The following is a 25,948-nucleotide window of genomic DNA, read 5'->3' on the forward strand; positions in this document are numbered from 1 at the left end:
TCAGTAAAGGTATATGATCTAATGAAAAAAATAATCATAACATCTAGAACAGGGATCTACAGCTGGTGTCTATGGATTCATAGGGAGTACAGGAACGAACTTCAGAAAGTCCACGAACTCTCTGAAATTAAATGCAAGGTGTTGTATTTATATGAATATTTTTTTCCCTTAGCTTTAATCAGATTTTCACAGGGCTCTGTGATACAAAGAAAGCAGTTAATAGAGACTGCGTGATAGTGAAATCAGAACCAAAATTCTAAGAACATTTTATGTACTTATATCAATAAAATTAATAATTTAAAAAAAATATTTACACAAACCTACTTAAATTGAAATTAGAGGCACTTTGTCATTATAAGTCAGGGTTCATATTTCTAACAGATCTTTTTCCCTAGGGAATATCTGCAACACAAGGAAAAAGAAAAACAGGAGATTATTAAGAACTTGAAGAGCATCAGCAGTGGCAACCTGTGTCCTGTTTTAAAGCGCACTATCCCATTAGGAGTTGCTTATCACCATAGTGGTTTAACAAGTGATGAAAGGAAGCTCTTGGAGGAGGCCTATTCCACGGGAGTTCTCTGCCTTTTAACCTGCACATCCACCCTAGCAGCAGGTGTTAACCTACCAGCTCGAAGGTGAGATATAAGTAGCTGTTGCCCAGGCTCAAAACTTTTCAATTCCTATCTTGCCAGGAGTTTTGTTGTTGTCTTATTCTTTCTTGGTAGTGGGTAAGAATTTTTTTTTTTTTCAATAGTGGCTGAGTAGAGCATTTGGTTTATTTCCTTTAATATTTTAATGAAAAGTAATATTAGCAGCTTTTCAGGTATTAAAATTCCTTCTTTCTTTTGTGCTCTCCCTATGTGGTTTTGATGTCAAGGTTTATTATCCTGCTTCGGTAGAAACAGTTGGAAAGCGTTCCACCATTTTTTTATCACCTGAAAGAGTTTTTTTGCCATAGAGATTTCCTTGAAATCTTAGAGAATTCATCCATAAAGACTTTTAAATCTAGTATTTTTTTTAGAGTAGACTCTTGATTACCTTATCGGCTATTACCAAAGCTGTGGCCTGCATATTTGATTTCTGTTCTTTATAATTTGTGACTTGAAAATTTGTAACATTTTTAAAAAATAAATTGTCAATTTTTATAAATCATTCATGAGTGTTAAAATCTATTTTCTGTTGAGTGTGCAGTTTTCTATATCTCAGTGAGATCACAGTTATTAATCATGTTGGCAGCTCCTCTCTTTTCTTACTATTTGTAATTCTTTAATCTGTCAATTTCAGGGAGGTGTATTAGTTCCCCACTTTATGGAATTGTCTATTTCTCCTTTTTGCATTTCTAGAAGTGTTTGCTTTGTATTTCAAAACTATTTAGGTATAAAATGTTTACTCCATATATGTTACTGCTGAATTATACCCTCTATCAATATAATAGGTCCTTGGTTTTCAAACTTGGTGATTTTACTCTGAATATTAGAACTCCTTTTTTTTTTTTTTTTGGCCAAGCATATCCTTTTCCATTCTTTTATTTTCAACCTCTGTTACTAATTTAGTTTTTGGAAAACATAGGAAGTTATATATCCTACTTCTCTTATTCCAGCTGTTAAAATTTTAACAGTTGTAATCAAACATGTTTTTCTATCTATAGAATTAATAATTAAATCTTTTCTTGAAGATGAGTCTTACCATTTGTATAGCCTCTTACAATACACTGCCTCATGTATATATGTTTCAATTAACTAAAACTTTAATTTCAGATTTTTAATTTTCTTTCATTTATAATCAGTAACTATTTAAACTTACCTTTATATTATACTTGTTTGTTTGTATGCTTGTTTTTGATTACCATTGCCTCTTGCATCCCACATCTTCCTTCTGTGATTCATCTCTTCTTTTGCCTCCTTGAGTAATTACTGTTCAAGTACTATACCAAGGGTAATATTTTTGAGTCTTTGCATAGCTGAAGATGTCTTTATTTTAGCCTGATACTTTAACACCTCGCTAGAATTTCAGGTTCCATTTTTTTTCCCCTTGGGGACTTTGGAGTATTTCTAGTCTTTCACCAGTGTTGTTCATTTTTGTTTTTGTGTAGATTTGCTGTTTTTCCCTTTCTAGAAACTTTTAGAGTTCTCTTTAACTTTAAATTTTCATCATAGTATACAGTAATAATTGCAGCTATTACACTACCTCTCCTATGTCATAATAGCTTTACGTGTATTGACTTAATAGATCCTCACAACAACTCTGTGAGGAATGTCATATTTTACAATATTACCCACATTTTATAGAAGGGAAAGCTAAGGTGCTGAAGTTAAATAATTTGCCCAACAAAAAAGAGTTTCAAAGCCAATGTTTGAACTCAGGAAACTACTTCTACAATCTCAACTGTCCTGTTTTAGCTACTTTTCACTTTTAGGGTTTAGCACTTGGATATATATTTTCAATTTCAAGTTTTATGCCTTTCATCTTAGATTAATTTTTAGTTATTTTATAATTTTTTTCATTATCTCTGTTCTCTGCTTTTGTAACTTCATTTAGGCAGGGTTGGAACTTTCTAGATTAAGCTTTTTAATCTCTGTTTATCTAATTTTTCAGTCTATTTGAGTGATATAATTTCTTTAACTTTACCTTCTACGAGGTCTGTCTAGAAAGTATCCAGCCACACAGTATGAAAAATGAAGACATTTATTGAAGAAGATACAAGATACAAGAAACATTGTACATAGGACCATGATGCCTCAGCCCCCTGCAAAGTAGGCCCCTTGGAACCTCACCCAGTTCTCCCAATTGCCATCAACTGCCTCATCATATTCTCATGAATCTCATCAATGGTCTGAAATCTCTTTCCTTTCAAAGGCAATTTTAGTTTGAGGAAAAGGCAGAACTCATAGGACGCCAAACCTGAGCTGTAGCAGAGATGAGTCACTGGAGTGATTTGATGTCTCACCAAAATACTCTGCATGAGATGTAATGCATGAGTGGGAGCGTTGTTGTGATGAGCTTCCAGTCACCAGTTTCCCATCACTGCAGCCTTCTGAATCATCCAATAGTTTCTATAGAAGAATGTTAAAGCTTAACGCAAAAGTTGATGCAGATTCATTGCTTTACTCAGTCATTTTGAACGCAATGGCCACACAGTACATGGGATCACACGACAGCATCTACCACCCCCACTGACTAGTACAGTGAAGTTGCAACGGTTCAGGCATGTGCATTCCAGTCCACTCTCCTTGGCTGCCAGGTTACATCAGTGTTGCACAAACCATTCTCATTATATTAACAATGGTTGGACTTTTCCTGGACAGACCTCATGTACAACAATCAGTTTTTAACTGTATCCCATTAACTTTGTTCATTCATTATTCAGTTCTTCTATTGAATTTTTTAAATGAATTTAAAATTCCTTTTAACTTTCAAGAACCATCTTCTTTTAATACTTTTTTAAAATAAAAAAAAAAAATTCAATACAATACCCTCTAGGGTTTTCTGTGGATATATATTGTAATTTTTCTTTTCTGTTCCATGTATTATCTGCTTCTTTCAGACATTTATTCTTTATGTTCTTGGGTGTTTTTGTTACATCATTAGTTTTCTTCAAGTGTTTGGTAATCTTAGTTGTCCATTGAAGTTTATAAATAAAGGAGCTGTTTGATTAGTATAGGTAAATATATATTTTTTCTCACCTTTGAACAGGGAAGCTGACTACAGACTTCTATATACATGAGCAGAATGAAATCACCCTGTTTGTAGGTCAAAACAGTTGAAATCTGCAATTTTATATAGTTGACAGTAATATAATTTCATGAATAAGAATATGTTAGTGATACATGGTGATACATGGCTGTTACCTGAGATAGTAGAGGTTAAATTGTTATTAAAACTGTAAAGCATGAAAAAAATATTAACTTTAATCTGATCATTTGTGGAGTATAAAGTAAATCATTTATGGAGTATAAAGTAAAAGATCTTTGAAGATTATTGCTCTAGTGGATTGGTCATAAACTTTGCAGCAAGGCTGACGTAAGTTCAAATCATGTTTCTGGCAATTACTAATTTTGTGGGTTAAGGTAAGCCAATTAGCCACTTTAAGAAAAATGAAATAGAGTATTATTACAAACAGTTGTAAGAATTACAGATGATGTACATGAAGAACCTCTATGACATCATAGATTTTGGTAAAATAATAGTTACCTATTATTTTAAGTTAGTATGTCATTAAATTTAATATCACATAGATAATAATGAAGTTAGGAGCTTAAAATTAGGTGCTGTTGCTATAGATGGAGAATCACTTTCAATTAATTTTATCTGTTCCACAGAGTTATTTTGAGGGCCCCTTATGTTGCTAAGGAATTTTTAAAGAGAAATCAATATAAACAGATGATTGGCAGAGCTGGCCGTGCTGGAATAGATTCTGTTGGGGAGAGTATCCTTATATTGCAAGAAAAAGACAAGCAACAGGTAACAATCTGTTTCTTGGTTGTTTTGTCTTTTTTGGTCTTTGTTCCGGGCCTTTTAGGGGATCATCTTTTCAAAATTAATTTTTAATATTTCTTTAAATAATGTTTCCTTTTCTATGATTAAGAATTAGAGCCCTGGTTGGTGTGGCTTAGTCAGGTGGAGCATCATCCCATAACCAAAAGGTCACCAGTTTAATTTCCAGTTAGGACACATACCTGGATTGCAGGTTTGATCGCTGGTCAGGGCCATGTGGGAGACAACCATTCGAAGTTTCTCTCTTTTTATCTCTCTCCACTCTCTCTCAAATGAGAATAAATTAAAGCTTTAAAAAAAGAATTAGAAAGAGTAGTTTCAATACTTTTGTGTTTCAGATAAACAATGAAAAGTATTTTTTCTATTTATCTTCTATTTTCATGAGCACAGCTGCTGAATTCTTTTTTTTTTATCTTCCCCTGCTTCCACAAGATACATGCAAAATATAAAATTTTATACAGAACACCATTTATTCTTTATAATAACGAAAACATAATACTGCTTTAACTTTTGTAGGTATTGGAGTTAATAGGCAGACAATTGGAAAACTGTTATAGCCGTCTTGTTCAAGAATTCACCAAAGGAATCCAAACTTTGTTTCTCTCATTGATTGGCTTGAAGGTATTTCTTAATATTTTAAAATCTTATTGCTGTTACCTGAGATAGTAGAGGTTAAATTGTTATTAAAACTGTAAAGCATGAAAAAAATATTAACTTTAATCTGATGTGGAAAAGAACAGTTTGTGACATGATAAATCTAAATCTGGATTTATGTGTGCATTTTTAACCTTTGAGTTGTAAGGAATATGAGCAAATCATATGAGGAAATCATAATTGGGCATCAGTTACAAGTAGGAGACTTTGGTAGATACTGTGGATACATAAGTTGCTCTAAAGGCATGGGTCCTGAAGCATCTCTGGCCTTGTTAAAAGTAAGGTTCCTCTATGGTCCTGTGACCATTCTAGGATATTTTAGACATTTGTAAGATAAGTATAGCCTATATTAGGCAGGAAAACTTAAAAAATTTTTTTAAAAGTCTGACAGGAAAATACTCTTTTCCTAAGATTAGGAATTAGCTCTCTTTTTTAGGCTTACTCTTGAGTTAAACCTCTTTTATTTTGTTTAGAATTATTCCTAAGTAAAGTGAATTTTAACTTTGTGCCCAGTGTCACTCTGCCACAAAGTGACAAAGCCAAGGTTTGAATTAGCTTTATCTAAATACAAACCCAGTGCTCTTAAACTTTCATGCAGTCTACCTTTACCCACAACTTTGCCTGGTTTACTCTCACCTGCCTCCAGATTTTTACTTAACTGGCACTTCCTCATGGAAGCCTCCCTGTGCCTCTGAATCTAGTTAGCCTATGGTATACTCTATAGAACCACAGGCTCTACCCCACGCAGGGTCCAGATTTATTTTCATCTGTCACTGAATCTCAGTGCAGGGCATGTGGATGGCACTCTTGAATAAACTGATGGTTTGACTTTGGAACTGGGCATGGGTCAATTTGCAGTTTGGGGCAACAGTGGAGTATCCAGCTTTGAGAAGCTGTGGAAGCTGGAGGCAGAGACTGTCCCAATGTGTGTAAATCACTATGTCTAAAAGTTTTTCACAGAAGGGTAGAAAGGTAACATGATGGTAGCTGTAGCTGGAAGGAGCAAGTAAACATTTTTTTTTAACCCCCAGTGTTAACTGTAATTAACCAAGTACATTGATAATATAGAAACTGAGTATTAGTTCTTGAATATCTTAAAAGTGTAATTTTAGCCTAATTGAATTCTATATTAAGAATAATTTTTATTAAAAGGAGAAGCCATAAGAAATGTCTGCACTTCATAATATTTTTTTGTTATCCCTTATATTGGTCTAATAAAAAATGACTACTTAAGTTTTCCAGTTGAAATATCAGAAATATCAGAGAGAGCAGTATGGCTATTTATTGGCTACATTTTAGCATAACATGCTGATTTCATGGAAATTGCCTAATATAAAATTATTCTAATTCAGCGTCAACTCTGCATCTAACTGCCACATTGAGGGTTAAGTATTACTGATGGTTGTCATTAAAAGTTTTAAATAGCAAATAACAGGAAGAGAGAGAAAAGGACAGGACAAGGATATAGGAAAGAGACCAAAACAAGGTAGAAAACTGCTATTTAATTAAGTATTGTATCAGAGAAAGTATTGCCTGATCCTGTTAAAATGTAGATTTTCAGTTATGTTTTCCATGTGTTTCTTCATTTCTTTTTGAATGTAATTTTTAGAGTGCTTTCGCTGTTTGGGAAGGGGTGACGGGAGGGCTCCTGAAGGAGGCAGAGCTGGAATTAGTGATAATTGGTTGAGGAGTAAATAGAGCACAGCTTTGGAGATACTGTGAAAAATTACTCAAAAACCTAAGGAGTTTCTAAATGAAAAATGTTTCGATGTCTTCATAAAAATATAACTATGATAACTGTTTTCTCCCTTAAATGTTCTTCTTGTTAATTTTAAATGTTATTATAAAATTACCTATTGTATGCAACTATGTAGATTTTTGACTAATTTTTTTATTTAAATGCCATTGAGGTATGGAAATGAATGATCTAAATTAATGTACAATCAAAACAATATCTTGAATTAAGGAAAATGCTTCAATGATGTCCTGAATTTTTTTCAGATTGCAACAAATCTTGGTGACATATATCACTTCATGAGTGGTACACTTTTTGGTGTCCAGCAAAAGTTTTTGTTGAAAGAAAAAAGTCTCTGGGAAATAACTGTAGAATCACTTAGATACCTGACAGAAAAAGGACTCCTACAAAAAGACACCATTTTTACAGAAAAAGGACTTACACAAAAAGATGCTATTTATAAGTCTGAAGAATGGTTCCAGTATAGTTTTCATATTACAAAGTTGGGACGAGCTTCTTTTAAAGGTAATAATCGTTTACCTAAATTTTGTATACCTCAAATAAAATTTTAGAAAATTTTAGTTTTCCTAAATCTGAGGAAATGCATTGGAAAAAAAAGTTAAATTATTTTGAACTTTAAGTTGGATTTATAATTTTATATTAATAACATTAATCTTATAAACTGTTAGACTACTTCAACTTTAAAAAGTTAAAAATATTTTGAATTACGGGTAACTTAGAATACTGCCAAAGTATAAAAAGAAAAAGAGGTTCATCCCTTCTTCATTCTCCTCCAGCAATCACACAAATCTTAATATCTTACCACGAATAACAATTTGGTGTATATTTTTTCAGATGATTTCTGTATATTTCATTTCAAAACATAATACATAGATATATACAGGTTTAAGATTTTTATTTTTTTTTACCCACCTTTCCCTCCCCCTTCCCCCTCCCCCCCCTTTTTTTTTTTTTTTTTTTTTTTTTGTTGTGGTTTTTTTTTTTTTTTTTTTTTTGGGTGGGGGGATGGGGGGGGCCCCCCCCAATAAAGCTTCTGTTTTTAAATAAACAATCATCTATATTATTCTGAAACAATACAAATTATTGCTTTTTTTTGTTTAATATATTATGTTACAGATTGTTGCATGACAGCAAATAGTTTCTTCTTAATGGCAACTTCATAATTTACTTAATGAAAAATAACACATGTCTGTTATTAAAAAAATCCTTAGTGCTCAAAATTATGTAAAAGAAAATCCCATACTTCTGTCCCATTTGCACTCCCTCAGTAGCTACCACAGTTAACAATTTGAGACATGTGTATGTGTATACATAGTGTGTGTGTGTGTGTGTGTGTATCTTCCTGCAAATATTTTTATGTGTATGTATGCACATATGTATGTGTTTATATAAAATATATACGTCTATGTATATACATATACACACATACATATGTGCTAATGCACATAGTTTATTTTTAATGGAATTCTAGTATATAGGTTAGCAGTTTGCTTTTCTCATTTATAAAATATCATGAACATCTTAACATGTTAATCTCTTTAAATCTACCTCATTTTCTATTACTACTGTAGTTGTCCATTTAGGTCTCCATACCATAATTTGTTTAACCATTCTCCTATTGATGATGCACCATTTGTGAGTTTTTTCAGTTATAAACAAGATTGCATGAGCATCTCTGTTACATATTTTGGATGTATGTAGAAATGTTTCTCTGGGTTAATTTCCAAAAAATAAAGTATTTGGGTCAGAATGTATGTACTTACTAAGTGTTGATGTATACCATCAAAGTGACCTCCAAAATAGCTGTGTTAAATTACATAATAAGAGATTTTGAATACTGTTTGCTCTATTTAGGTAACTTCTAAATAAGACTTTCTTTAAAAGTCACCTTTTTTCCCCTTTGGTAATTATGAAAGGCGGAATACTTGTGTTACAAGGGGGACCCAAGTCAGGGGACACCCCTCCTTGGTTCTTGCCTTGCTCTCAAGAATTCAAATAAGAGACAACACATAGAGTGAAAATAAGATAGCAAATTTGTTTATTAAATACACTGGAGCACGAAAGTGCACGCAGGCACCCAGATACAGATAATCAGAATGCCCCAGCTACTGGGGTTTTGGACTTTTTATGATTGTAGCCAGCTTCTCACTCCTCTACTTCCAGACTTTGGGATTAACACAGGGTTCCAAAGGCTCTCTTTCCCAGCTAGAGGAAACAATTGATACAGAATTTCAAGGGCTCCCTTCCTCCTGCACTACCATAGTTTTTCTTGTGATTTTTGAGCACCTGGCAATCTTATCCATTCAGGCTCAGGACTGCTGAGTTAATGAGTGAAGCACATCTCCCTCCCCATCCCTGTATTGGTTTACTATCTATTCTGCCTAATACTTGTGTCTTTTAGGAACTATAGATTTGGCTTATTGTGACATTCTCTACAGAGATTTGAAGAAAGGTCTTGAAGGCCTTGTGCTTGAAAGCCTTCTTCATCTAATTTACCTAACCACTCCCTACGATATGGCTTCCCAGTGTGACCCTGATTGGATGATATACTTCAGACAGGTAAGCGTATAGCGTTCTTCAATACAGGCTACTTAGTCTATTTATGATGAAATGATATTTGTCAAGTAATCATTCACTTCTTTTATTAAAATACATTTCAAATTAAGCCTTTAGTTCTTTCAGTTTTTAAAATAGTAACATGGCAGTAGCATTTTTGGTTCGTTCAACTTAAATATTACTTTTCTATTAAGTATAAACATGTCATTATCAAAAAAAAGCAAAGGTGCAGAAAAGAAAACCGGATCATTCCTGCTTCCATTTCCCCAAAGATTATACAGCATTTGCATTTCACCAACCTTTCTAGTTTGGTGACTACTGCATTTCCATGAAGGCCTACTCTGGTGACTGAGAGATTAGTTACATGAAAGCTCTGTTAGAGCCAAGCATGATGACATGCCAAACCCAGTAATATTAATAACTGAGAGGGCATATCAATTTTATCACAAGATAGAACTGGTCCTATTTATTATAAAAGCAAGTGGTAGAGTACAGTCTATTATGATTTTACTGTAAATAGGATAGATGCATGAACACATGTTAGGCAGAATGGTATGCAGCTTTTGACTGCAGGAAACTAGCTTTCTTTTTAATGTCATTTTTTAATTATTACTGTAAGTATATAATGCAGTTACTTTGAAAAGCTTTCCCTCTTCTTCATCCTCCCCCCACAGATGTCTTCCAATATTACACAGGATTTGAGACCATGACTTTAAGTAATTCTACTGAAGTATGTTATATTTTAATAGTTATTTTGCATTTACCCTATTTGTAAAAAAATTTACGTTGTTTTTTTCATCTCCTTTAAAAACATGAACATGTGATATCATAGGAAATACTGGATTTGGCTCAAATGACACTTTTTTTTTTTAAAGATTTTATTTATTTATTTTTAGAGAAAAGGGAAGGGAGAGAGAAAGAGAAACATCAATGTGTGGTTGCCTCTCATGTGCCCCCAAATGGGGACCTGGCCTACCCTGTCCCCAGGCATGTGCCCTGACTGGGAATTGAACCAGCGACTCCTTGGTTCACAGGCCGACATTCAGTCCACTGAGCCACACCAGCCAGGGCATCAGTTAGCACTTTTTAAAGTTACAATTTGATTTTCCTGTATAATTGCTCTTTTTCTATGTAGTTTAACCAGCTCAGTCCAGCAGAACAAAATGTGGCTGCTCTTATTGGAGTCTCTGAAAACTATATTGGGAAGAAGGCATCAGGTCAAGCTATCAAGAAGGTACAAGTCTTTTTTTTTTCCTTCTTAAATAACTAAGTTCATTTAACAAAATTAATGCTGTTGTATTATCTCCTTTGTTGACTTGATCTTTTTGTTTCACATTTTTTTCTTTAATATAATTCCTATTTTACTATTTAGAACATCTGAGGACCAGAAATTTAGACATTTTAAAGAAACTATTTCTGGGTGGTGTGATGGCCTTTTTTTGTACTTTTGTATTCTAAAATATTCTGTCAAGTACATGTAAGGCTTTTATCATAGGGAAATGTAAACCTTATTAATCTGTTTTTTCCTTGGCTACTTACTGCTTACAAGATAAAAATTATAAATAATATTTATAAAATGTTTTCATGATATTAAGTAATCTTGAAATAAATTCACTGCAAGGGAGAAAATTTTATTTTCTAGAAACTTTTTATTAGACATTTTACTTGGTATCAAAGATTCTAAGATAGGACAGGTTTGGGGTTTTTATTGTTGGTGTTGTTGGTTGTCCTCAAAGAACTTCCAATCTAATATTTGGCATACATAAAACATTATAGAAGGTTAAAGTGGATAAACTAATACTCTTTTGTTTGATATTTTATATTTGGGGGTTTTAAAGTTCAGTAAAGCATAAAGGAAGTGTCTGATGCATACACTAAGAGAAGTAGAAATAATTCTTTGGCTAACATGCCTTCCAATTCCTTAGGTTAATATCATTTTCACCTTATAATATGTACTTTTTTCATTTTTAATTTTCTTTGATAATCCAGTCTTCACTAAAACATAATTATCAACCCCTTATTTTCCCCTACATCTTTTAAACTTACATATATATTACTGATTCCATTTTGAAAAATGGAAGATGGTGTTTACTTTCATTTGAATTGAATGATGCAATTGTCCCATGTATTGCTGTATCATAAAATTATAAATAGATATTATAAATATATAGTACTTCAGCATTCATATTATCACAATATTTAGATTGAGTCTTTTTAGCTCAATCTAAAAAGCTTAGCTTAGCTTAGCATAGCTTAGAAATAGTTATGTTGTTTAGACCCTCAAAATGTTGAATAAAAATATCTCTTAAAACATCTTTTTATAACCAACTCTATAATAAAAAATAAACACAAAATCATATTTTTAATATCATGTTAATACGATACTTAACTACCAAATAATAAATGTTTACAAACTTTTAATAGAATAATATATCTTTTAAACTTGAATCAGGATTCACTTTTGTTACATTTTATGAAATACAGTCAATAACTGTTTATTCAGTTGGTAATTACATATTTAAAATAGTATGGGCATGAATTATTCTTATTTACATATGGATTAATTACTAGTTTAAGGTTTGAAAGTGTCTTTATTTGTAATTCTAGAGAACATGATATTCACCTAAAGTCTAATTTGATTTCTCCACATTGAAGAGAACACCCACACCCTCTTTTCTTTAAACACTTCTTGTAAAAGATCTTGAAATTGGCATAAAGCATTTTATCTTGCACTGTGATATAATTTTATCATTTTTCTTGAGTTAGAAAATGCTTTTTGAGCAAAATCTACAGTGACTCAACTTATGGTTAATAATAGGTACACTAAAATTGGGAAATTAAAAAGTGATCTTTTCCTACTTTTTATTCAACTATCGTGTTTTTTAGCTTAATGCTTTTTGATAAATGGATGGTTAGATATCAGCATGCAGAATCTTAATTCATAAAGTCTTCCATATGTCAGACCAAGTTCTCATCTCACTTTATTACTAGAGGATATAATTGTAGATTTTATACCTACTTTTTCAAGTTCATCCTTTTTTTCCCCTCTGATTTTAAGCATGTTTACTCAGTTTCTAAGTTAGCTTGATATTATCTATGAAATACGTTACATAAAAAATAGTCACTAGACACCACAGGCAAAAGCAAGTACACAGAATAGAAATTGTCAACTATAGATAGGATTTTTCTCTGTCAGTATTTTAACTTTGGAAATATTAATTACTTATCATGACTTTGTGGAAATTATAGAATCCGATATTTACTCTTAGTTTACAATATAGACAGGCTTATTAACATTTTTGGCTAAATAAATGCATTTGTCTAATTTATAAACACATTCACACGTGTATATATAACCTATAAATACCATAGGAAATGTAAAAATCTCTCCAACTCCTTCTCTTCCTATATTCTTTTCCTAGGGCTGCTGTCATAAATTAGTACAAACTGGGTGTCTTTAAACAACAGAGGTTTATTCTGTCACAGTTCAGGAGACCAGAAGTCTACAATCAAGATGTTGGCGGGGTTGGTTCCTTCTGGAGGCTCTAAGAAATAAACCCATCTTGCCTGTGTCCTGGCTTTCAGTGATTGCTGGCAATCCTTGGTTTTCCTTGGCTTGCAGATTCATCTTCACGTTGCCTTCTCGTCTGTGTCACTGTGTGTCCTCTCTTTTAAGGGCAGTTTTTCTCTGTGTGGAACTTCAAAAACAACTACTATAATTTGTATTAAATAAAGAGCCCTAATAAAGGGCCCACTGTAAATCCAGGATGATTTCTGCTCGAGAGCCCTAACTACTTACATCTGCAAAGATCCCATTCCCAAATAAGGTCACGTTCACAGGTACTAGGTTTGGACCTAAACATAATCTTTTTATAGTAGGACACAATTCAACCTACTATACTCCCTATAGAAAGAAATTTAAATTAAATTGGAAACAATTTGGCATATTTTCTTATACTTGGAAAAATGATAATTGATTTGAATTAATCTAAAGTACATGTGTTAGAACTTAGTTTTATTTCTACTGATTCATTCTTTCCTTGCTCTTCTGTAGAACAATTTCATTTACTTTACCTTTTGTGCAATTTGAATATCATGTACCTTTTTAGTAGGTTCAGTACATAAATTTATTTGATTGTGTCTTTCTAGAAGGTGGACAAGGACATTGTGAACAGACTATACCTGTCTTTTGTTCTTTATACTTTGCTCAAAGAGACAAACATTTGGAGTGTGTCTGAAAAATTTAATATGCCTCGAGGATATATACAAAGTCTCCTCACTGCAGCTGCCTCGTTCTCATCGTGTGTGTTACATTTCTGTGAGGTAATGTCATTAAATAGACGATAGATGCTTGTGCATCTTCTTATTTTAACTGTTACTAAGCTCATAAACCAATTAATATTTCCTCATTGCTGGCTTATTCTGTTATTACAAAGCACTCAGAATTTATTTAAAATATATTTTTGTTTTTATCCATTTATAAAAATACTATATACATACTAAGATAAAAAAAATGACAAATTAACTAAAATATGTAATTGTCAAGTAGAAAGCACCTAGTTATTCCTATACTTAGAATCACCACTAATAGTTTCAAGTATTTGGAATCAACTCTTAAAATGACATTTCTCCACTGATGTACATTCTTTGTAAGTATTCTCCTCATGGGTGATATGCATATGATGTTTGATTAGTATGTTATCAATAACCAACAGCTACTTTCAACTATTTAGTACCATGTTCTTTTGACTGCCTAAGTAATTTACCATTTTTGCTTCCAGTGTTAGGCAGCTACTTTAGGTTTCTACAACAAATGTTCATTTTGTAAAGTAACTCAAGGAGAAAATTTTGTTTTGGCCATTAGCATTTAGGATGGATTTGTTTCAGACTTTACCAAAAGAAGCTTTCAGAATTTCCTTAAATAACACAATAAAGCTTGCCAGACTTTTCTACTCAGGTAACTTTTCGATGAATGTATAATATAAGCCATTTTTGCTGCACTTAAGTTTCTTATTATTGGGTGGCATCCTATCTTTTTCATATTTGTTTTTATACTCAATATTTTTAAAAAACTTTTTCCCCCATGAATTCTATTTTTAAACTTAAAATCTACTTCATTTTCCCTATCTTAAGTTTCCATATTCTGTGTGTGTATATGGCCATTAATTCCATCATATGTACTAATGAGTAAATAATCCAAAATACTTGACCTTGCATTGAATGATACATATTTTAGCAAATTTACCTTTCTAAATATCTCCTACTTATGCAGTTTTTAAAAAAAATATTAGTTTACATTCCCTAATCCCATGCTAGCTAAGCAGTAGAAAAAAATTATGAGTAACAAGAAGCTAGCCTTGAAGCCTTTAAAATATATTTTAAGTTTTTCATGTTGCTCTTCATATTTAAAGATGCTTTTCCTAATATTCTATCCTTATGTTTTAATTAAGACTATAAGGATTTAAGCCTTGTAGAGTTGTTCAACTAAAAGAATATGTTGAGCTTGAAAAAACAACTACTGTAATTTGATGGCTGATCCTAGAAAAGTTTATCTGACAACTTGTGCTTTCATGAATGTTTTCAGTATTTTAAAGTGTTTTTTTTCTCTGAAACAGTTATGTGAGTTGTAAAAAATAGGACACCAATTGTATTAAGCTGCTTTTAACTACAAGTAACAGGAAAAAACCCATAGAAGATTAAACAATAGGAAAAAAGATGATCTTAGGTAACAGGAAAGCTAGAACTAAGGCCATTCCAGGGGCGACTGATTCAGCAGGTTTATGCAAGGTTCCCTTTGCTTTGCTTTGCTTTACTCTTCCAGCTTTAGTGCCTTGACTGCTTTCCTAGCAGTCACAAAATGGCTAGCTGATTCTGTTCCATGCATCACATACTCTCACAATAATACCAAAAGGTTAAAAGGGGACTTAAAAAAATAAGCTATTGTTATAGGAAATTTCAAGCATATATATAAAAAGACAAAATAATATAATAACTACACACCCATCCAGCTTTAACAATTATTGACTCATGGCTTCCATTATTTTTATTAAGTATTTTTACACTGAGCATCATCTTGCATTGGAATCCTTCCATATTTAATATTTTGTCTTCAGGATAAATTACCAGAAGCAGGAATTGTTTTCAGTCATTTGGGAAAGAAAAGCTATACATCCACTTGCTGGTATTTTAATAAAAATGAATAGAAGTCTTCTATTGGCTTACATTTCAATTTTTTTACTCATCCCAAAAACCACTTTATCACATTCATGAGAGTCTCTGCCATGTTTCCTCATAATAATTTTGTTTGGAATTATTGTTTACCTCTGGCTTAAGCCAAGTTCCAAATGTTACATAAGGGAGCATCCTCTCTGAGCCCCCTACCACACAAACTAAACTTTGAAATAACTTTCCAGGTTTAAATTCTGTATATTTCTTTGTGTTCTGCAGGAACTTGAACAGTTTTGGGTTTATAGAGCCCTTCTGGTAGAACTTACCAAGAAGTTGAGTTACTGTGTAAGGGCAGAACTAATACCTCTCATGGAAGTGACTGGAGTTTTAGAGGTTAGTAACTTCCCAGTTTCCCAGTTCAGATGATTTCAACTAACTGTGAAGTCTTGTCATAGGGTGACAACAACAACCTTGTGGCAGTCTTTTTTTTTTTTTTTTTTTTTTGCTTTTTAAAATAAATTGCTGCCATGGCCTTTTAGAAATCCCCTGTTAATCTGGAAGCACAAATGTGAAAAAAAAAATAACAGTAGGGAAAAAATGACACTCCCTAAAAATATGTGTGCTCCACTCACCCTTAACATCTCGTCTTTCCTCCACTCCAGTGAAGAATTACCTTCTCTTGTTTAGACTCTGTGTTTGTTTAAGGTACTGGTGATTAGGTGGTAACAAAGCTCATTTACATTTTTGAAGAGAGTGAGAAGAACATATTCTCGGGTGATATTTCAGCTTTCTCTTCTGACCAGCACTTAATTTAAGTTTGTTATTCATTTCTTGAATTAGAGAAGTTCTGCTTGGGAACACATACACTCACACACACCAGTCCACACCACATATCTATAGTCCCCTGAGCAGACGGTAAGAACATTTTAAGGATATTAGACCAGAACATTTTGATTGGGGTCTGAAATAGTGCCCCTAGCTTAAGTGCTGTAATGGATTTCTCATTGCTGATTGCAACACACATCAGTCGACTTAAGCTGCACAGAGGTTATCTTACAGTCATGTTAGAGCCACCCAAATACATCTTTTAAAATCCTCAGGATTCTGATGTGTCATCTCTTCATTTTTACCTTATTATCTTAGTGTATTCCTATTTCTTGCATGTGAAATTTTTCCCTTTAATGAGACATTTAATTATTTTTTCCAAATCCCAAGTTCTGATCCTAGTGATTTTTGTAATACTTTTCAGGGTCGAGCAAAACAGTTATACAATGCAGGTTATAAAAGTCTAACGCACTTAGCTAATGCAGATCCTGAAGTACTAATAAGGACAATTGATCATTTATCAAGACGCCAGGCCAAGCAAATTGTTTCATCTGCAAAGGTAAGCAAACCATTTTTTAATCTTTATGATATTTTGTGGTGTTATCTCATACCTTAGACATGAAAATAAAAACATTTTATAGACACAAAAGTATAAACTCATAATATATGGATAAAAACAGTATATCTGTATGATACAAGGCTTGCTATAAAGAGAAAAGGGACCTAAAAAACACAAATTCAAGAGCTCATTGAAGTACAGGGAAGTTTAGAACTCATTGAATTCTGCCTCCTTACAACCTTTTCACAAAGTGCTTTCCTGAGTACCCTCAACATTTGTTTTTCCCATCTTTGAATATGTTCATTGACAAGGAGCTTATAACCTCAAAAATTACATAGTTCTATTTTTGGACACTTTTAGTGTTGCAAAGAGGATCCCATTATAATGAGGGTCAATTTTGCCTCCTTAGAATATTGACCATTACATGGTAATACTACCCTCTGAAACTGTTCTATTCCTTCGTTCATATGATAGTTTTTCACATATTTAAAAACAGTTCTCATCAGCAACAAGCGTTTCTCTTTCTGTTTCTTTCATCTGATATTAAATAACCTATCACTGTCCCAGTTGCCCTTTGCTAAATGCAGCCCTCAGTGTCATTACTCCCCTGCTCAATGTGGTAAAGCCATTGCACAGCAGTTTGGGATTATTTCCTTCTTGATTTCAACTGTAGTTCCAATCTTATAGCCTGAAATTGCTCAGCTTTTTAAAAAACTTCATTGTTACACTGTTGTTATATACAGATCAGAATGAGCTAAAAAAAATGTTTCCATCTTACTTGTTTGAATGGTGCTCACATTGTTTATATTACCGTCGTTGATCTTTGTAATAGTCCTGTGTGGTGGCAGTCAGTGTTATCTTCAGTTTGATGACACTAAAACTGACTTTGTTCTATTACATTAGAAGTTCTTAGTGTTGGTAGGTATGAAGTTACAGTCATTTTCGTTGAAATAGCAGCTAGCACAGCACTCAGCCTAGAATAGGTGTTTAATATATATTTGATTGAATAAATAAAAATAAATAAATAAATAAGATTTTTAAGAAATTAAGTGATTTACCCAAGGAAACAGATAAGTTATAGAGCCAGGACTATGGAATTAGACTATATATTATAAAGAATAGAAATGGAGCTGTAGTAACAATGGACAAAAGAAGAGACTTTAAATTTTAAAAGTTTATCAGATGAGTTCAGCGTAAGCAATTCACAGCTGATACGGGGAATCAGTGTTGTATACAGGGAGCCATACTTCCACGTCATTCTCAATACATAGCTTCTACCGTATGCACTAAGATATGTGCTTTTTGCTTTCCAGGCAGCTTGAAAGAGAAAAAATGGATATTCCTTACAGGATTTTGAGTAGAGGAATAAGTCAGAGGTTGTAAATAGGGGAGCAAGAAAGAAAATAGGAAACCAGTTAGGATCATATTGAGGTTATGCAGGTTTTTGTGCTGATGCCACAGCAATGGTGTGCATCCTTCTCGGTACACTGTACCAGGAGCCAGAGGATGTCAGTTGATTTTATTATTGATAATACTTTGATCATTTGGTTACGGAAGTGTCTTCTGCCTTTTTGACTTAAAACAGCTATTTTACTTTATTATTTTTTTGTGTGTGTGAATTAGGAATTCTGGCAGAGTTCGGCTGGGTATTTTTACCTGGAACCTCATACAGTTACACTAAGATTTCAAGTGGGACTATAGTCATCTAAAGGCTTGACTGGGTTGGATATCCAAGATGGGTCACTCACATGGCTGGCAGTTGAAAAGCACCATTATCTGGGGCTTTCAGGTGGAGCTTTCCATGGGGCTTGGGTCTCTAATTGCATGACAACCAGGTTTTCTTTCTTTTTTTTTAAGATTTTGTTTATTTTTAGAGATAGGGGAAAGGAAGGAGACAGAGAGGGAGAGAAACTTCAATGTGTGAAAGAAACATCGATAAGTAGCCTCTCACATGGCCCCAGCTGGGGACCTGGCCCAAAACCCAGGCATGTACCCTGACTGGGAATTAAATCAGCGACCCTTTGGGCCACAAGCCGGCACTCAATTCACGGAGTCACATCAGCCAGGGCACAACCAGGTTTTGAGAAGAAATGTTCAGAGAGTAAACATTTTAAGAAATTAAAGCAGTAAAGGCAAGGAATCTTCTGAACTAATTTCAGAAGTTATGTAGTCTCTTCTCCTATGTACTGTTGCTTGCTAGAAGGCCATTAAAATCAACCCTGATGGAAAGGAAGGGGAATTAGGCCCCCATCTCATCATGAGGGGAATGCCAAGTAATTTTCATCTTTAATGTTTGGCCTCTGGTCACATAATATTTATATTTCTCCCATAAACAAAATAGGTTCATCCCTAAAAGATTTATGCCTTTTTGGAATCAGACTCAGGCTGAATCCCAATTTCCTTCTAAATTAAGTCTGAGTGATAGACTGACCACCTGCAATGGTGAAACAGAGATAGGGTAACCACAGTACAGCCCTATTTAAAAAGATGGACAATGGGTGGTACATCTGATATCCAGCCAGGCATATATGGTTATCTTGATTAGGACCCAGTTCTGCTCCCTGAGAATGATTCTTCCTAACTTCAGATTCCCTCATCCGAATCATGCTTTCCTTTTTATAAGCAGTGGCCCATGTCTGCAGCTAGGTAGCTTTCTCAGTCTGCTTCCTCTCTGTAGAAGTTCAAGAGTTCAAAGGTTTTTATTTTATTATCTCTGTCTTTTTATTATATCTGGTATGATGTCTTTTAAAACCTTGTGGGTTTCTTATTTGCCTATTTTTAATTTCCACATAGGTTGGGTTTCTTACAGAATGGTTCCTGGGCTTTGAGAAGGGAGCATTCAAGAGATCTTTGAATGGTCTCATTTCAAGAAACCAAGACAGAAACCTGCAAGGATTCTTTCCGCAGAGCTGTAAAGAATCCTTTACAATCATGCAACATTATTTCCATTGCATTTTATTAGTTACAAGTAAATCACCAAGGCCAACACACCGTTGAAGAGAATTAAATTCAATCTGTCAGTAGAAGTGTCAGAGAATTTCCGATCATTTTTAATCTACCACACTCACTGTAGTCCTCCCCCTTCTCTTGTTTTGAGTTCCTTTTTCCTACAGTGAAAAACCTGACTTCTATTTTCATCAATAAACTTATCTATTTTGCTGAATCCTAGAATACTGGAAAATAATTATATAGTTGTTAAAGCATACTATTGGGGAATAAAGCTTACTAACTAGAATTCAGTATCTATTTACAGGTCTTTTTGCTCTGAGAATACATAATTGAAATTAATGTGTTCAAGTGTTACCTTTTTTCTTTTTTGAAAATGTTTTTAAAATATATTTTATTGATTATGCTATTACAGTTGTCCCATTTTTTTCTTCCCCTTTATTCCCCTCCATCCTGTACTGCCCCTGCTACCAGCACCGCCCCCCCCCCCCCGCTTAGTTAATGTCCTTGGGCCGTACATAAGTTCTTTGGCTTCTCCATTTCTATACTATTCTTACCCACCTCCTGCCTATTTTGTACCTACTATTTATGCTGCTTACTCCCTGTACCTTTCCCCCTATTCTTTCCTCTCCCCCTCCCCTCTGATCTCCATTTCTATGATTCTGTTCCTGTTCTAGTTGTTTGCTTAGTTTGCTTTTGTTTTTAGGTTCAATTGTTGATAGTTGTGTTTGTTATTTTACTGTTCATAGTTTTTGATCTTCTTTTTCTTAGATAAGTCCCTTTAACATTTCATATAAAAAGGGCTTGGTGATGATAAACTCCTTTAATTTGACCTTATCTGAGAAGCACTTTCTCTGCCCTTCCATTCTAAGTGATAGCTTTGCTGGATAGAGTAATCTTGGATGTAGGTCCTTGCCTTTTATGACTTTGAATACTTCTTGCCAGCCCCTTCTGGCCTGCAAGGTTTCTTTTGAGAAATCAGCTGGTAGTCTTTTGGGAACTGCTTTGTAGGTAACTATCTCCCTTTCTCTTGATGCTTTTAAGATTCTCTCCTTATCTTTAATCTTGGGTAATGTAATTATGATGTGCCTTGGTGTGTGCTTCCTCAGGTCCAACTTCTTTGGGACTCTCAGAGCTTCCTGGATCTCCTGGAAGTCTATTTTCTTGGCCAGATTGGGGAAGTTCTCCTTCATTATTTGTCCAAATAAGTTTTCCATTTCTTACTCTTCCTCTTCTCCTTCTGGCACCCGTATGATACGGATGCTGGAATGTTTGAAGTTGTCCCAGAGGTTCCTCAGCCTCTCCTCATTTTTTTGAATTTTTGTTTCTTCATTCTGTTCTGTTTGAATGTTTTTCTCTTCCTTCTGCTCTCAGTCATTGGTTTGAGTCCTGGTTTCCTTCTCTTTACTTTTGGTTCCCTGTGTATTTTTCATTTCACTTTGCATAGCCTGCACTTTTCCTTCCATTTTGCGACCATACTCAACCAATTCAGTGGGCATCCAGATGACTAGTGTTTTGAACTGTGCATCTGATAGGTTGGCTATCTCTTCATTGCTTAGTTCTATTTTTTTCTGGAGCGTTGATCTGTTCCTTCATTTGGACCATATTTCTTTGTCTTGGTGTGCCTGTTACTTTGGGAGAGGCAGAGCCTTAGGTATTCACCCGGGCAGGGCAACCCAGGTCACTGCATTGGGACGCTGTATGTGGGGGAGGGTCCAAGAGGGAACAGTGCCGCTGGCCGGGCTCTCCACCAGCTTTCAGTCACTTCCCCTGGTTCCTACAAGCAAATTGGGCCCTTCAAGTGCTAATTCCCAAGTGGGTGGGTTTGTGTATGTTCTAGGACCCCATGGGTCTTTCCAGTGGACTTTGCTGTGAGGTTGGGAGTTTCTCCTGCCTCCGCAACCTCCGCAGGTTTTTCCCTCTAGGGGTTTTGAGGCTTTCTTTTCCCGCATTGGAACCCTGGATTACATGGTCTGTCTCGCTCCCCAGCTGTTCCTCACAGTTTATCCGCATGTGAATATGGGACCACCTGGTCTTCCAGCTGCTACCTTGCCACGTGTCCTTTCCACCCCCTAGATGCCTGTCTCCACCCTTACTACCAGTCTGGATGAATGTTTCTTCTTTAGCTCCTTAGTTGTTGGACCTCCACACAGTCCGACTTTCTGGCAGTCTAGCTATTTTTTGTTTGTAAAGTTGTTGTTGTCCTTTTCTTGGTGGCCCAAGGAGGCAAAGTATATCTACCTATGCCTCCATCTTGGCCTGAAGTCCAAGTGTTACTTTGTTAAATAGGCAGTTATATTACTGATTTGAAACACAGATTCTGTTTGTATTCCATTTTAGTTCCCCACCCCAATCCTTATAGGTGGGGTTTTTGTTTTTGAATATATGAAACATGAACCTATTTTCTCTATCTTTAAATTCATATATTTAATTTACTAAGATATATCTTCATTTTCCTTTATTTCTGGAAGCTTCCTCAGGTTGTAGTTTTAAATATTGGCTCTGGTCCATCGCTTGATTTTTAAAAAATTTTTAAATTTATTGATTAATTTTAGAGAGAGAGGAAAGGTGGAGAGAGAGAGAGAGTGTGTGTGAGAGAGAGAGAGAGAGAGAGAGAGAAATTGATTTGTTGTTCTACTTACTTATGCATTCATTGGTTGATCCTTGTACATGCCCTGAGGATTGAACTTTCAATCTTGACATATCAGGATGATGCTGTAACCAACTGAACAGCCAGGCAAAGGCTTTATTTTTCTTTTTTTAGCAATTCCAATTATGTATATATTGGACGCTCTTTGTCCATCTTCCCCTTCAATTTCTCTAAGTCTTTTCTTTTTTTATCTCATTTTCATTATCTTGGTTGTTTTCCTCCTTTTTCCCCCCAATGATCCTAATTAGGTTTTTATTCATATCTGTCCTTCCTTGGGCACCTTGTTATTTAGTTTTTATTTCTGATATAATTTTGCCTTTTCTATTTTTTTCCTGAGCTTCAACTTTTGTTCCACTTTTTTGGTTTTTGGTCCATTTCTGTTCTTATTTTTGGACTTCTTATTCAGGATGTGTTTGTTTGAGACTATTTAATTCTGTTTGGAATATTGTGTTACAGTTTTTCAGCATCATGGTTTGCTTACAGGGAAGGAAATATTTATGAGTAGAAGTGCTTTGATTGTCATTTTCTCCTTTTTTTTTTTAAGAATAATCTTGTATAATTAGAGTTGCTTATGCCTCTGGACCTCTTAGACTGAGATGGCCATTAGGAATGATTATTGAAAATCCTATTCAAGAGTCTCTTTTCTGTTAGTGTATTTTCTTTAATGGGTGGCTCGGGGTGGGAGAGGAATGCAAGGAAGAGTGGGGTTCTTTGATTTTTAAAATTTCCATAACTTTCCAACTGGCTCCTAAATTTTGCCCGCATTTTTCCCCCTCACTGCACAGCATCCAAAAAAGACCTCTCCTGTTTGCTTGTTCTTTCCTCTAGAGATATTGCCTTTCCAAGACTGCCTTCTAGAGTTTCACACACTTTAAATCCTTTCTTATAGACAGGGATTTAATCTACTAATGGTACAACAAGTTTGGGTTTTTGTCTCCAGATACAAAAGAATTTAGACCAGGGACACTGATAAAAGCAAAGGCAGACTTACTGAGGCTCTTTAAAGGGTGAGAAAACAGGTAAGTTCCCATGTTCTGCATCCCAAATCGTGGGGCTTAAGGGTTTTTACAGTTTGGGAACACCAAAGTTGTTGGGTTTAACCAATCAGGAAGTAAGTTAGCAGGCTTTTCCTTTTTCAGAACACTGATGTCTAGGTATATACATCGGTAAAGTGAAGCATTCTGGGACTGTCAGCACTTATTATGGGATAGGAATGGGTCTTTCCTAACCAAGTGCTGAGTTTTTCTGTTATTTGTGGCTTGGCTTTAGATCTGAAAAACAAACTAAAGAAATCAGGCTAGTTCCTGCACCATTGTTTTATAATTACCTATTGATAACTGCCATAGTTCTCGCAGGGCTCAACTCAGTGGAGCAATTTGTTCCAGCAGGGCTTGACTCGAAGGAGTAATTTGGGGGAACGTTTTAGTCTACCTTTTTCACTAGGATTCTTTTCACAGCATTTTTATACTTAGGGTAGGTAGCCTTTCTCTATCTGGAGGTGATTTTATTTAATCTAAGACCTCTGTTTTTCCTCTTCTGTTTTTCAAATAGTTTTTTTTTTTCCTCAAACCCACCTGATCTCTGCAAACACTTTAGAATGAGAACTTGAGAAATGCCTCTGTTGGAAATTGGTGGATTTCTTTAAGTATGAGTAATTTGAAGTTGATGGTGTTTTCTGTATTCTAGTATTGCTCACACAAGTTTTGTGTGGTACTTGTTGATCTGTATAGTTTTTAGAGGATGTGTTGAGAGACTTATTTCACATGATCACTATTACCTCAGCTGTTGGAAAACTTACCTGAGTACATTTTAGTTGTTTTTTTTTAAGATTTTATTTATTTATTTTTAGAGAGAGGTGAAGGGAGGGAGAAAGAGAGGGAGAGAAACACCATGCGTGGTTACCTCTCAAATGCCCCCCCACTGGGGACCTGGCCCACAGTCCAGGCATGTGCCCTGACTGGGAATTGAACCGGTGACTCTTTGGTTCACAGGCTGATGCTCAATCCACTGAACCACACCAGCCGGGGCATTAATCTTTTTTTATATAAATATATTTATATATGTTTTATACACACACACACACACACACACACACACACACACACATATATATATATTACATAACATTATATGTAATGCTATGCTTTATACCAGATTGGTAGAGTGGACTTTTCACTTTCACTTTGTGTCATGATTTTTTTCCTCAATATGATTTTACTGAACTTTTTATTATAAAACTTTGTAACAGAAGTAGTACAAATACTTTACCCCAATATACACAAAACCCAGCTACAACAAATACCAACATTTTATTTCTGGTTTCTAAAAGAAAGAGGAAAAATCATTATTTGGTAAATATTCATTTATATCTACTATGTGCCATGTTTAGAAATACTTTCTTTGTTCATTATGTTTCTTTTGAAATTAACCATGTTAGTTTTAGCAACTTGAATTAAAACTTTTCTTTGAAAAAGTGATAGGTTTTCAAAAGATAGCATACTAAATTTTGAGGAATAATAAAATATACATATGAAGGATAACATTTTCAAGTTCTAATTAAATTTTTGCAAAATTGTGTTAGATTTTATAGATTAAAAGCTAATTTTAAGTGGTTGAGTCTTCAATTAAAACAAATCTTTGAGAATATTAGAGTTCCTTTATTTTTGGTATACCAAATATAGTGATCAGCTACAGTGGTGTAACTAAATGCTTCAGCTTCATTTCCTATAATCTTTTTATTTATGACTTTTATTTAAGTGGCCAATTTTCAATCTCATTATGAGTTTTAATGTCTAGATTGCTGATATGTACAGATTCAAGTGGTAAAAATGTTAGCATTTCTCTAGCAATGCCTAGTTTGGTCTCATGTCTTGATGTTTTTATTGTAGATGCTGTTGCATGAAAAAGCAGAGGCTTTGCAAGAAGAAGTAGAAGAGCTATTGAGGTTACCTTCTGATTTTCCTTCCATCGAAAAGGCATGAAGCTGTCTGATGAGCATTTTCAAATATGAATTCTTTTGTATGTTTGTTTTATTAAAGATTCCATATAGTTTATAAATGAAAAGATACATTTTAATTGTACATTCAGAACTGTGGATAATGTTTGAATATACCTGTCAACCACAATTGCAGTAACCTTCCCGGTAATAATCCATCTTATTCAAATCTTATACGACAGCTGTGCTCACAAATGAAATGCAACTTCCTCAACATTGCTGCAGCCTACCTTTATCACCAGATCTTCCAGACTCTCTTACCCATTTCTTCATCAAACTGGAGTATTTGAAATTCCAGAATTTTCCCTGCTGTTTCCAAACCCTTTATTTCCTAACTGCTTTATT

General features: G+C 34.3%; 1 protein-coding gene across 2 annotated transcripts in view; it reads left to right on the forward strand.

Annotated features, from left to right (window-relative positions):
- HELQ (helicase, POLQ like) overlaps window positions 1-25,599 on the forward strand; it is a 46,325-nt gene extending 20,726 nt beyond the window's left edge. For both annotated transcript variants that reach the window (XM_054591800.1, XM_054591801.1), the window contains 10 exons: window positions 396-635; window positions 4,320-4,461; window positions 5,011-5,115; window positions 7,150-7,408; window positions 9,306-9,463; window positions 10,596-10,694; window positions 13,610-13,783; window positions 15,908-16,021; window positions 16,878-17,012; window positions 25,497-25,599. In XM_054591800.1, coding sequence (XP_054447775.1) covers window positions 396-635; window positions 4,320-4,461; window positions 5,011-5,115; window positions 7,150-7,408; window positions 9,306-9,463; window positions 10,596-10,694; window positions 13,610-13,783; window positions 15,908-16,021; window positions 16,878-17,012; window positions 25,497-25,589 — 1,519 coding nt within the window. In that variant the 3' untranslated portion in view covers window positions 25,590-25,599. The remainder of the gene's footprint in view (window positions 1-395; window positions 636-4,319; window positions 4,462-5,010; window positions 5,116-7,149; window positions 7,409-9,305; window positions 9,464-10,595; window positions 10,695-13,609; window positions 13,784-15,907; window positions 16,022-16,877; window positions 17,013-25,496) is intronic.
- The last annotated feature ends 349 nt before the right edge of the window (window positions 25,600-25,948 follow it).

Source organism: Pteronotus mesoamericanus, unplaced genomic scaffold, assembly GCF_021234165.1.
Source record: "Pteronotus mesoamericanus isolate MK-2021 breed Mesoamerican mustached bat unplaced genomic scaffold, CSHL_Meso_final scaffold_232, whole genome shotgun sequence".
Taxonomy (NCBI): domain Eukaryota; kingdom Metazoa; phylum Chordata; class Mammalia; order Chiroptera; family Mormoopidae; genus Pteronotus; species Pteronotus mesoamericanus.